The sequence below is a fragment of the Macadamia integrifolia genome, unplaced genomic scaffold (assembly GCF_013358625.1).
Source record: "Macadamia integrifolia cultivar HAES 741 unplaced genomic scaffold, SCU_Mint_v3 scaffold561, whole genome shotgun sequence".
Lineage (NCBI taxonomy): Eukaryota > Viridiplantae > Streptophyta > Magnoliopsida > Proteales > Proteaceae > Macadamia > Macadamia integrifolia.
The window spans coordinates 163715-176697 of NW_024870485.1; the positions used below are offsets into that span (position 1 = coordinate 163715).

At 37.7% G+C, this 12983-nt stretch overlaps 1 protein-coding gene across 1 annotated transcript; it reads left to right on the forward strand.

The window, feature by feature from the left end:
• Positions 1 to 1875: 1875 nt before the first annotated feature.
• Positions 1876 to 11118, forward strand: LOC122069244 (cytochrome c). The gene is made up of 3 exons (XM_042633215.1): positions 1876 to 2128; positions 4210 to 4343; positions 10733 to 11118. The coding sequence occupies exons 1-3, from the start codon at positions 2017 to 2019 to the stop codon at positions 10826 to 10828; spliced, it is 342 nt and encodes a 113-aa protein (XP_042489149.1). The 5' UTR covers positions 1876 to 2016; the 3' UTR covers positions 10829 to 11118.
• Positions 11119 to 12983: the final 1865 nt, after the last annotated feature.

Here is a 12983-nt window from a genome sequence, read left to right on the forward strand (position 1 = left end):
GAGCATTAATCTGCTCATTATCAAACTTTGAAAGCTAATAATTTATATTAAAAAAAGAAAAAAAAATAAAGATTGACGTGAATGATGTGATGAAAAAAAGGTATAGACAATCAATAGAGACATTTAAATACGTATGACTTTTTATTTTAGTGTAATAATGTAATATATATATATATATATATATATATTTTAAGAGAAAACAAATTAAGGAGAATTAAATAAGAAAAGAGTCCGCATTATCAGTTACAACTATTCTAAGCTTTTCATTCGTAGCTCTATTTGCTAGATTATGAACTAAGCATATATAGTCTCTATCTTGTTTCAAAACATTACATTTGGGGAATAGTTTTTTCATGGACTCGATATCTTGAAAAAGAGGTGAAACAAATCCCATATGGACTTGATATCTTGAAAAAAGGTGAAACAAATCCCATGGCCATTTCAAAATATAGAATCATCTTGCATTCAATCTTGTAATGTAATATATTTATTTTATACAATAACATAATATATTTATTAATACATATGGTTGGGTTGGGCGGGGACTGGGGAAATGGTTTTGTCTAGGAGTGTAGCTCTTGCGCTAGCCTCTACGTGTCTACCTCTCTCCTCCTCCTTGTAAAATGACTTTCCTACCTCTCTATGGATTGAATCAAATATGAGGTGCTGATTAGGTCTCATGCTAGTGTAAAGCCACACTCCTAGACAAAAAATCTTTTTCCCTACATATTTAGGGGTGCCAAACCCTAAATCGAATCAATAAAATTGGTCAGACCGAACAGACATAGCCCGGACCAAATCAAACCTAAGCCTTATTGGGTCAAAAAAGAAAAAAAGAAAAAAAAAAAATCAAATTTTGCATAATTTTGTAGACATTTGTATCGAAAATTGAATCCAAACCAGACCAAAACCAACCCGATTACGAATAGATTTAAAAAACCAAAGACAAACCGAAATCAAACCCAACAAAAACAAAATCGAAAATTTCTTATTGGTTTGGTTTCAGTTTCAGCATTCTCATACTGAAACCAATTCAGTCCAAACCCAAACCTGATCGAACCGACCCGTTGACACCCCAAACATATATATATATATATATATATATGGAAGAAAGAATGCTACCCGATATTGTGTGTCTACGCCTAACACAACGGGTGCTAAAGACTATGCTGCCTCGCCCGCCCTACCATTAACCCACGTGCTGTTGTGTATCTACACAGACAGATATATTTTCACACCCAATTGTGTATAGCAAGAAAATGGTAGATAGACAGCCGAATAAGGTTCCCTTGCCATAGGAGATATGTATAGCATCAATGGGGGAACCAAATAAAATATACACAAGGGGTAAAGGGATCATTTAAAAAAAAAGAAAAAAATAACAATATGGATACTAGCATACAATATATCGATAGCTATCTAACATTTTTTCATTTTTTTTTTGTAACCTTTTTGAAATATCGAACATTTTTTTATTTGGGGGTGGGGAGGTGGAGTGTCTCTGCCATTATTTTATTATTATATATATATATATATATATATATAAAAGAGCAAAGAGAACGCGTGTGCAACAGTGCAAGCATGCTGCTGTGCACCTAACATATATACAACCAGTGTACAAGCATGCTGAACCTAACATGTAAAGAACGCGTGTTCGAAGCCTTTAACCAACCGTTGCTCCTCTTCCTTGCCAGAAAAAAAAAAAAAGGGTTGAGGGCTTGAGGCAACGGAGCTGGGCCGAAGTCAAATTCAAACATCTTCTAGAAGAGTCCTCGCATATTTGAAGGCTAATTTCGTCATTCTACCCACGAAATTCGTGGCACCGCCTAAGGACCATATAAAAAGAACAACTGTTTATTCTCTCTTAAAAAAAAAAAAAAGTTTATACCCAGTTTTGTTAATTCCGAAAATAAAAAACTTTTTCGTAGGTGATTAAAAACCCTAGAAATCTCTGGTTCTCAGAGCTGTGGAATTGAAATTTGAAGAAGAGAGGAAACTCTAAGTTTGTGAGTAGCAATGGCGTCGTTTGAGGAAGCTCCACCTGGGGATGCGAAAGTTGGAGAGAAGATTTTCAAGACTAAGTGTGCTCAGTGCCACACGGTCGACAAGGGTGCTGGACACAAGCAAGGTTGGATTTCATTCTTTAATAATCTCATTTTCTTTGTAGATTTCTGTAATTTCTTGGAAAAATGGTCGATAATCTTTAGATTTATTTGATCTCTGTGAATCTGGTTTGGATCATTACGCTGATAGCTTGTGTGATCTCTTTAGAATTCCATGGGATCATTTCTGTATTTAGTTGTTTTTTATCTGATCTTGTTGATCTATAGTGATTGGATGATTATTTGTTTATGCTGTTTCTTCCTCCCTGTTTGGGGTTAAGTTGCGAATACTATCAGTTTTGAGTGACTTGACTCGTGTCACGTTAAAGGGTATTGATTCTCTGGCTTCTTCTCTGTCGAGGGAGTTAGTTTTGGGAAATGGGGCCACTTGAGAGATCGGCCCTTTAAGAGGAGCCCAACTTTCGTTTTCTAATCGATCTCGTTTCTGCTCATAAAGGTTTGGGGCTAGAAGGTTGAAGAATGGGTCTCTTTTGGTGTGTCTCAAGGGGTTTCTGTTGACGAGTTTGGAGTAGAATGATTGGTGTTTGGGTCCAGAAAGTTTTAATATAAATCGTTTATTTAAACTTAATAAATTCTGGGTTTTTTATCTTTTGGTATTTTGGAAGATGCCACCATGTTTTCTCTATTTGATCTTATGGGCCGTAGGATCAGGTAGACAGTAGGTAAAGGAGATAGTTTGTGTTTTTTTTTTTTTTTTTTTTTTTGGGCAGGCCTTCTTTGGCTTATATGGGTGTTAGTGTCACTATGTGTTTTGATTTTGATCTGTTTATCACAAATTAGGTTTTAGTGGTTCAGTTTTCTATTTTTCTTCAATGTTGTTGGGTGTTCCAATGACTTATTTTCTTCTTGTTTCCGCTTGTTTTGCATTATATAAAATGATTTTATTTTCTGTTTCTCTATCGAGAAAAGGGATTGGATTAATTTTTATCTGGTCTGGTTGACAAGATTTTGTTTGTCTGCATATCATTGTTTAGTTGGCCGGATCATCTGTTTGGTTGCCTTGTGGATTTGGTCCCAAACATAATTTTGAGTTGTGTATTTATCAAATTTCTGAGGATTGAAAATATTGTTGTTACTTTGAGATTTGAGAATGTTATTTAACATTTATTTTATGTCCTGCATCTGTTATGTTATATAAGAATATTTTCTGGCAATTGATAGATTTCTTGCCATCTTGTTCACAAGGTGCTGTTGAGCTTATAAATGTCATATTGGATTTCTATTGGTATTCTTTGCCCTCAGCTGAATGTGTATAAACATCGATTTTGGTTTTGAACTCATCTGCTTACTCGAGTAAATTTTACATGTGGAATTGTCAACTTAGATGGGAGATTTTTTTAAGCTTCATATTGGTTGGGATGGATTACAGTCTTAGGCTAGAGAACTAGGCTTGTTGGGTGATTGTTACAACTCAATTTCCATGCTAAATCTGTGCTTGTGAATTTTTATGTTCAGTGATTCAATAGGAAACCTTTCTGAGCCTAGAAGAAGTACCAGAAAGGTTGATTGACTCCATGATCAATGCATGAGTTGAATAATATTGTGCAAAATGGCGATATGGATCTTTTTGTAAGTTCCTGATATGGTTCCTACTCGATGAAACAAATTCAAATCTGGGAAGGTTGGTAGTAATAAGGAACTACTATTGGTTGTGGGTTCGAGTTGGGAAACAGCTTCTTCGCGAAGCGGGGTAATGGTGCATATATTATTGACCATCCCCAGACCCTGCCATGGCGGGAGCGTCGTGCAATGGTTGTCCTTTTTAGACCTAAGTATCCATTAATTAAAAATGTGGTGCTTGATGGTGGGAGGTCAATGGTCTCTATATGAAGTATCTTGTTGAAGAAACTATGAGTTGTCTAGCCCTTCCATGTAGGTCATCTGTACATGTTATGTTTGGAAATAATGCATTTACCTGTTTTTTTTTTTTTCCATTGATTTCAAGGGACAATTTTTTTTTGCAGTTTACTTGGGTCTTCTGCTCTGGATTATTAGTTTTTGTAGATCTTTACAATCACACTTCTACTGCTTTTTTATTTGCCTTTCGGTTTTCGGTATGTCATGAATAAATCATGGACATGTGCAGGACCCAATTTGAATGGCCTGTTTGGAAGACAGTCTGGGACAACTGCTGGGTACTCGTACTCTACTGCTAACAAGAACATGGCTGTGATTTGGGAAGAGAAGGCGCTTTATGACTACTTGCTTAACCCTAAGAAGGTATAGATATACCCTCATCTTCTATATTGATGTTGCTTTAAATCAGTTGGTGTTCTTGGATTACTGTATGACGTCTTGCACGTACTGCTGTCCTTGACACAGTCATGGTAAGGTGAAGTGTGTGACACATAAAAGCCTCTCAAGTTCGGGCTATTGTATGGGTTTGCTATTGGTAGTCAGTATTGCAGTCAGTGTCGTGAGATTATCCTTTCAGTTCATTAGCTGCTATGCTCTTTTCCTAAGTTCCAAAAGTGTGTCCCTTGAGGAGTTCTATTATTATTAAATGGGAAGGCGGTTGCGCCAGACTTTTCTCCATGGGGTGGCCATATGGATCATATAGAAGCAAATTTAACACTCAAAATTTGGTAGTCGGGTAGTGGGCCTTACCTGTCTTTTATTTTTGGGTTTTCCAATAAAATGCCTAGTTGGGACCAAAGTAGTAATCTGCTAAGCTCTGAACTTTTTCACTGGCCAGGTTAGGAATCTTATTAATTCGGGAGTGTCCTTATTGTAATGCTTTGATTTATAGGATTTAGTTACTCCTTTACTATATTTAGCAAATTATAAGGTCTGACAGAATATAAAGGAATTTCAGTCCCCTCCTCAATTTTTTGCTACATCTCATTGAAAGTGGACATAATGTAGAATTAGGTTGACAAGTCATGCCTGATTCCAATGTTGTAGGATACTCTTAAAGAACAACCAATATCCAAAGTAGAACAGCAACACAAAGCAACTCAGGATTAAAAATGGAAACCAAGTCCGTAACAGCCTACCGATTACAGACCTCTTAAGAGTCTGTGAACATAACTAACAATAGCTGATATGGCCTTAACAGGGACTGTAAGAGGCCTAAACCCAAATGATAATATGATCTAACACCCAAAGAAACCAACAGAAATCAAGGCAAGTCCATCGATCTCAAATCTGGGCGGAATAGATCACTAGAAGAAAAAATTAGATATCTCCCAGTTGGTTGATCACAATTGGATCAGGTTTGGATCAAAGGTAGGACTAGGTGGGAGGGAGGTTTGATCCAATTTTCAGCCACATAGGATGGCTGAAAGTGTTTCAGGCAGCAGGGGAACAAATAGGAAACTAAGATGATTCCCTGGGCATTACTATGGAAGAAGATGGAATCAAATACCTGTAGATGGTTGCAGCAGTAGTAGATCCTTGATTGATTGAGAGAAGAAGATAAACTAAAGAAGAGGACCTCTCAGGCTTCACACCGTAGAGAGTCAACTGGATCAAACACTAGGTCCATTATCCTTGATCAAACACAAGACAAATCTCCATGGAGAAGGCAGCAGCAGCTACAACTATTGTTTTTCTTCAAATCGTTGGCTGCTATGGAGCCTTGTGTTATATTGATAGTGATAATGGGGAAGGGAAGTACATACTAACATCAGGTTCCAAAAAAGGAAACCAAATATTCTCTTAATACAATAGTTTCTAAAAATTGAAAAATGAAATTTTCAGAAAGGAAACTAAGAACTAATGACTTGACTCAACTAATAACTCGACTCTTAAGAAAGAAAATATAACTTAAATTTGAACCAACTAAAAAGGAAACTAATGTAAAAAGAAACAAATCAGTTAATCCAGTATGCAACCTTAATACCCCTAATTTAGACCCATAAAAGTGGTCCCACTCAAAACCACATGGACTGAAGGCCCAATACATATACAACCCTGCCCTAGGCTTATTCCTAATAAAACAAGCCCTTGGTGAAGAATCTGCATCGGTTTGTAAGTTGGTCTCCTTCCCTTTGCAAGTCGGATTTGATTAGCAGATTTTTTTTTTTAGTTTATATGTTAAAAAGTTTATTCAGTATGATTAGGGATTCAAATATGTGTGACCCCTTACATATGGCCCATAAATGTGCATGCGGTTTATACTTTATACTTTCAATTCAGTTTGTAGTTTTGGTATTATTAATTGTTATAGAAGGTTCTCATTGAGTTTGAATGTTCAAACCTGAGAATTGTTTGTCGTGACTCTCTCTCTCTCTCTCTCTCTCTCTCTCTCTCTCTGGTATAGTTTAAAACTTTAAATTTATGTTAAATAAAGGCGTTTGGTATGATTTATGACCCCTTTTCTCATTAATACAAGTCAATATACCAATAGTTTGAGAAGGGCTTTATACAACAATAACAATAGCAACTTAGCCTTATCCCAATTAAATGTGGTAGGCTGAATGGATCCTTTCATTCAAATCATCTCTATTCGATGTCATACTTGATTCATACTTGATAGTTGATACTAGACATAAGCTATGCATGTCTTTCTTCACCACTTCTCCTAAGGTCATATTAGGTTTTCACCCAACTCTTTTAGTTCCTTCAATTTGAATCAGTTCACTCCTCTGTGCTAGAGCATTCAAAGGCCTCCATTGGACAAGGCTGATGGGAGGGTCTTAGGGAAGAGAGGGGAAATCAGAATAGCATGGGGAGGATGGGATCACACAATTAGATATTGCAAAAATCCAACCAGGGAGGGAGAGAAATCGCATAAAGAAAGGGGTGGGGAAGAATCACTCACAGTCCGAAGGCTCTCAAACGTCAACTTAATTCATCATTCTTCAAATCTGTCTAATTAGAATACATTAGCTCCTCTATATAAAGAGGGCAGACTAGCAGTTATAACCTAACTAGGAGTTGGATTCCAAATAGGACTAGACTAAAACTCTAACATGGAGTAGGTTACTAACTAGTCATTCACTAATAGGGAAACCTAAACTGACTCAAACTGAAATAACAAAGGAAATAGACTCAAAACATGATTCTAACTAAACTAATTAAATCTCGTTTTCTTACTTTCTGCCCATATTTTAGGTCCATTAAAGTGTCTCATTATAAAGAAAACCCATGGGATCAAAGGCCCAACACATACATAACTCCACCTAAGGCTTATTTACAATAAAATAAGTTCATTAAGTGACTTATCTGCATCAAAGGCCATGCCACCTGAAACAACTTTCTCATAGCTTATCATATATCAGAGCTACTCCCAAATCAGCTCTATTATGATCATACTTTATTTTTCCTAGTTTTACCACTCATCTAGCTCAACATTCTTATTTTTGCTACATTGAGAAGGAAGCTCCAGTAGCCATCGAATTGGCCAGCTAGCATAGGAGTTAGTTTCCTATTTTCTTAGTCAATTAGTTTCCTATTTGTAACTAGGCTAGTTTTCCTTTTGACTTCAGTTTTAGTTTCTAAATTACTTTTACTTGGGTAACAAGTTAGAGTTCAAGTTAGGAAGTTTGTTTAGAACTTTTGGTTTCCTATTTAGCTTTCAGCTTTCAGCTTTGTAAGCCTATAAAAGGCACCCATTGGTTGTAATAGTTTTGATTAATGGAATTTTTTTAGTGCAAACTCTTGGCTTAACAGCCTCTATTGAGAGGTAAGATGCCTAACCCATTGAGGGGTGTGATATCCAAAACCTGAGGGGTGACATACCCATTCCACCATTATTCTCCCACCCTTCTCAAACTACCATTCATTCTTTGTTTGCTTTCTTTTATTTTCTTCTTTGTTTGTATTTGTGAGAGTGATTCAAGTGTTACTTGAAGACTTTAGAAGACCTGCAACACACCCATTGATCAGCCTTGAAAACAGCCAAAGGGGGGAGATTGATCACAGCCAGGTGTCAGGGTTTTTCAGCTTCCATGTATTTTTCTCCATATTTCCCTAACCAGCCACCTGATTAGGAAACCCTTTGGAGGGTTTGTAGGCCACACCAAGGGGGGCATTAGACCAGGTTTTCAGCCTCTTCTGCCCAGCCAAAAGCCAACTCCAGGTGTTCTGTTTCTCTGCTGAAACCCTATTTCAGCTAGGGGTGTCTGTGCTCTTTGCTGCACCGTTGCAGCCCTGTTGGGGAATTACTTTGGGAGTTATTTAGGTCTACCCTCGACCACATTTGATCAGGTGTGAGAATTCTAAATTCCTCTAATCTGTGAGTCTATTTAAGCCCTGTTCAGGACCTAGTGTTGCTCTATTTGGGTTATTTGTTCTATGCCAGATCTGATTTTGGTTTGGAGTTGTATTATTGGGGGTTTTTTGCCTTAGGGTGAACCTACCTTACATAACTGATCCCGAGACCGATCCCGAGTTTTAGAACCTTGGCAATCAGTCTTCAGACGTCCTCTCTATTTGACAATAAATGAATGATTGCCACCGCCATTCCATGTCAGTGTGTATCTGTCGTCAATGATGTCTTCAATCTCATCCTCAAGTGGGGTAGTAAACTGAGGTAGCCAACGATAATGTTCTGTCATGCCCTCATCTGAGTTTTGAGAAGTATGTCATACATTTTATCTTACAATAATCTGTTAAGAACACAAAATGTTTGTGAATAGCAAATTTATTAGCTGTCTTCTTTAGCAGAGTATGTAACACCTCCACAAATTAGTAAATTTTGGAAAATAAATTGGAGTCACAAGGTGTATCTTATAAATTAGTATGTTTCTGCTGACTAATTTGTATGAGAAATTTGTCAGATACAAATTAGTACAATATATTAATATTTTACGAAAAAATGTTTTGGTGTACAAAAATGTTTATTGCATTGTTGTGGTGGTTAAACTGGATTGGTACAAAAAAATGGGTTTAAAGAATGCTTCCTGGTCACATGGCCCCTGCGCCTAGACACAAAGAAAGGGTTGGGGGGAGGGGGAAATGGCACCCTTGCCCCTGTGAAACAGAAAGACCTCACCCCTTGTTGACGCCCAGGTGCACCCCTCATTGGCCCCTGCACTGGTGTAGGGGATGCACGACCAGAGTGGCGTTCTTTTACCCCCCAAAATTTAGTGGAATGATATTGGTTCACCAGAATAAGTTTTTTTTTTTTTCTCGGAATCTGTTGAATTGAGTTTCATCTTAAGTTAGAATCATGCTTCCTGAGATTTCTTATTTATGTACATCTGAATATACAGTTTTCCTTGGTATTCCAAGTGTTAGGATAGGCTGGTTTGGCAACTTACCTGGACGTTGGAACACTGAAAATTATATTGCTGGGCGTTTCTGGAAACATTGCTATTTGCTAATAACTAGCATATATGACATTGCCCTCTGGTAATGCAGTTGCACAATAATATCTGAGAATTACCACCACCCCCACACCCCCACCCACACCCCCAAAAAAAAAAAAAAAAAATTGAGTGAATTCAGACATTTTATCTATACGTTGGTTAAATGTCTATATTCCTCAAAGAAAGACAACTCTAGGTCTCTGGTCAGTGTTTTCTGGAAGGTTAGATGAAACTAGGGGGTGGGGAATAGGATATTGGAAGGTTTGGCTTGCTCAGTCAACTGATTTAGTATCTGATAAAGGTTTGTTTCGCTAATGGTCTCTGAGTTTGTGTGTCAAACCCATGGTTTAAAGTATCTCTGATACCGATATGATACCCTCCGATACGTATCTTAAATTTAGTTGACCGACACGATATACACCGATACGATACATGAAATTTTTAAAATTCTTTCGTATCGATATATATCTTACGATACATACCGATATGCATCAATACATCACCGATACACATCGATACAATACGATATGCACCGATATGACTCTATGAAAAATATAAAATTGAGGTGAAATATACGTATCGGTATGTATCGGTATGTACCAATGCAATGCTTTATGGTCATTTAATGGCCAAGATGGGTAATTTTTCAGAAAAACAAGATTTTTTTAAGGATTTTTGTTCCGAAGCTGCTGTCAGCCATATTTCTCTCTAACTAAAGTGGAAATCAAGGTTGGGAACAAGGATTTTACATTTATGGGACAACTACAAACCTTGAATTCTTAGTGTGATATCCTCAATTTAGTGTTTATGCATAATACATGCTATCAATAGTTATTTTTAACAAATTTTTTATGCAAAAGTGTTTAAAAAAAATGTCTTCTATCCATTTATGTGTGTATCTTTAACGTATCTTAGTGTATCTCCGATACGATACGATACTATACCTTTCGATATATATCTTAATTTTGGCCGACCGATACAGCGATCGATACTGATACTTTAATCCTTGCAACCTGATTAGTGTTTGAAAAGCTCTCTGGCAATATTTGGTCTATTGTTTTTTCTGAGTTTGAGCTTTTATTTTGGTTCATTGAGTTGCCTAGATCACTAAACATGCATGTAGAATCCTACATGACCATGAAAGCAATCAAAGCCAATGTCAAATGTAGTTCTATCAGTGTCATGTGAAAAGTTTGCTTTTCACCTTGAGGCCTTGGACATCAAGAGGATGGTGTGTTCGATTTCTTGAATGTTAATTTTGACTGGACAGAAGATAAATTGATCATTTCATTTGGGCATTCATGCATCTTGTCCATGTTCTTTATTTTCATTGACAAATTATTTTTCTTGCAGTACATCCCGGGCACAAAGATGGTTTTCCCTGGACTGAAGAAGCCACAGGAACGTGCTGATCTCATTGCATATCTCAAGCAATCCACAGCATCCTGATGTGTGTCTAGGAGAGCTAGTTCCATTCATTTTGCGGCAATTAAAGGGTGTCTTGTTGCAGAGACGGATATGAAACTATAATTTTTTTCTTCCAGAATAAGATCACCAGTGTGTGCTCTATGGTGTTTCTTCCTAAATAGTAGAGTAGGGGGGTACATTACCTCTTTTGGAAGGAGGGCACTGCCACCGGTTTGCTATAAAAATTCAATATGAAATTGTACCTCATTCTTAAATGATTCTCATACCCTAGAAGACTAGCACTTCAATGATAATTTGCTGATGTTGCTTAATTGTTTGGTATCATTACACTTGTTTAGGAAGTGAAATGATATTTTTTGTTGTTGGCTCTTGGCTTTACGGTACCATTGCTTGATCTTTGGTTCTCAAGATAGAAGATTTAAAGATTTTCCATTGAGTCAATGGCTTTGGTAAAGTTATTTGTTAAAGTGTTTGATTTAAAGATTTAAATGATATTTGTTAAAGTTACATACGTAAAATGTAATGCAAGAGAGTGCAAGGTTGGGTTCAAAGGTGGACCGACTGAACTCTGGCTAGTGCAGACTTAAAGCCTGCTATGCTATAATGGAGTTGGCTTTCAATTGGTATTGTGAGAAAAAGGAATTAGTGTGAGCGTAGAATAGTGGTGGTCCTGGTAAGTGTTGCTATTGCTGCTGCTGCATAATTTGGTTGATGTCGAGGGATGTTAGTTTCCCATCATCGAGTGGGATTGGTATATGATTATGCACTACATTATATAATCATACAGTCTTGATTCTTTAGTTGGATTTCAAAATCGATTTTATAATTTGTTTAACGGAGAGGGATAGGTATGCTAGCATAGTACTTAGGAATTAGGAATGCTACGGTATTTTGATCATAGGATTTGATCAACATGAATTGAACCGTTGGATGGAGAGAAGATATACAATTTTTCAATTTTCTGTTGCAACACCTTTACTCTCTCTTTCTCTCTCTTCTCGCCGGAAAAAAGTTTATTGGAACCAGTCGGAGAAAGCGAAGTTGAGTTTTTTTTTCCCTTTCTTTTATCGATTTGCAAAGTGTAGCTTGAACATCAACAACAACTGCGGCAGCAGCCCTTTCTATCGATTTTCAGAGAACATCAGCGACAATTTTTTTTTTCTTTCTTCTATTGATTTGTAGAGAGTACATCAGCGACAATTTTCTTTTGGATCACGGATAAAGCAGGCAGAGAGAAAAGCGGGGAAGATGCAGAAAAGTAGGGAGAGATGCCGCTGCCGTCGACGGACTTGATGTGGGAGCTATCGTTGCCCAGCAGTGTCGATCAGAATCACGAAATAGTAAAGCAGGGAAGATGCAGAAAAGCAGGGAGAGATGCCGCTGACGTCGACAGACTTGATGTGGGAGCTGTCGTTGCCCAGTGGTGCCGATCGAAATCACGAAATAGTATCGTTGCCGTTGCCCAGCAACGCCGATCAGAATCACAAAATTGTACCGCTATCGTCGCTGTTATTGCCGCCATCACTTCCACCGCAGCCGTAGTTGCTGGTACTGTTGCCGTTGCCCAACAGCGTCGATCAAAATCACGAAATAGTACCACTGCCGTCGCTGTTATCGCCGCCGTCGCTTCCGCCGCAACCGCAGTTGCTGTCGTTTACCAGATAGTACCGCTGCCGTCGACAACAGCGGCGGTGCCAACTACTTTGCTTTCTCTAGCTAGATTCGGTGAATGAATGATTTTTTCCGACGAGGAGAGAGAGAGAGAGAGAGTAAAGGTGTTGCAACCGTGCATTGAAAATTTGTTTATCTTCTCTCCATCCAACAGTTCAATTCATGTTGATCAAATCCTATGGTCAAAACGCCGCTAGCATTCCTAATTCCTAGGTACTACGCTAGCATACCTGTCCTTTTCCCTTTGTCCTTTGTGGGGTTTAATGGTCAAGTTTGTGGTAGTTCCTGTTATCATCTTGAGTAATGCTTGCTTATTCTAGAGAGAGAGAGAGAGAGAGCATTGCCCAAGAGATCTATGGGTCCTGTGATGACAAGGTTTTATTTTTTATTTTTAAGGTGGAATAGGAATTTAGTAATAGATCACTGGGCAACAGCTCCAGCCGAGGCTGGAGAATTAGCTGCAAAATTTGCTACTCAAATGTGTGGATTATGAAATAAAAAATTT

Excerpts from the sequence above, each read along its gene's own strand:
- LOC122069244 (XM_042633215.1), top strand. The coding sequence starts at position 2,017 with ATGGCGTCGTTTGAGGAAGCTCCACCTGGGGATGCGAAAGTTGGAGAG. Across the intron at positions 2,129-4,209 it reads GGGTGCTGGACACAAGCAAG|GACCCAATTTGAATGGCCTG; the intron begins GTTGGATTTCAT and ends GGACATGTGCAG. Across the intron at positions 4,344-10,732 it reads ACTTGCTTAACCCTAAGAAG|TACATCCCGGGCACAAAGAT; the intron begins GTATAGATATAC and ends TTTTTCTTGCAG.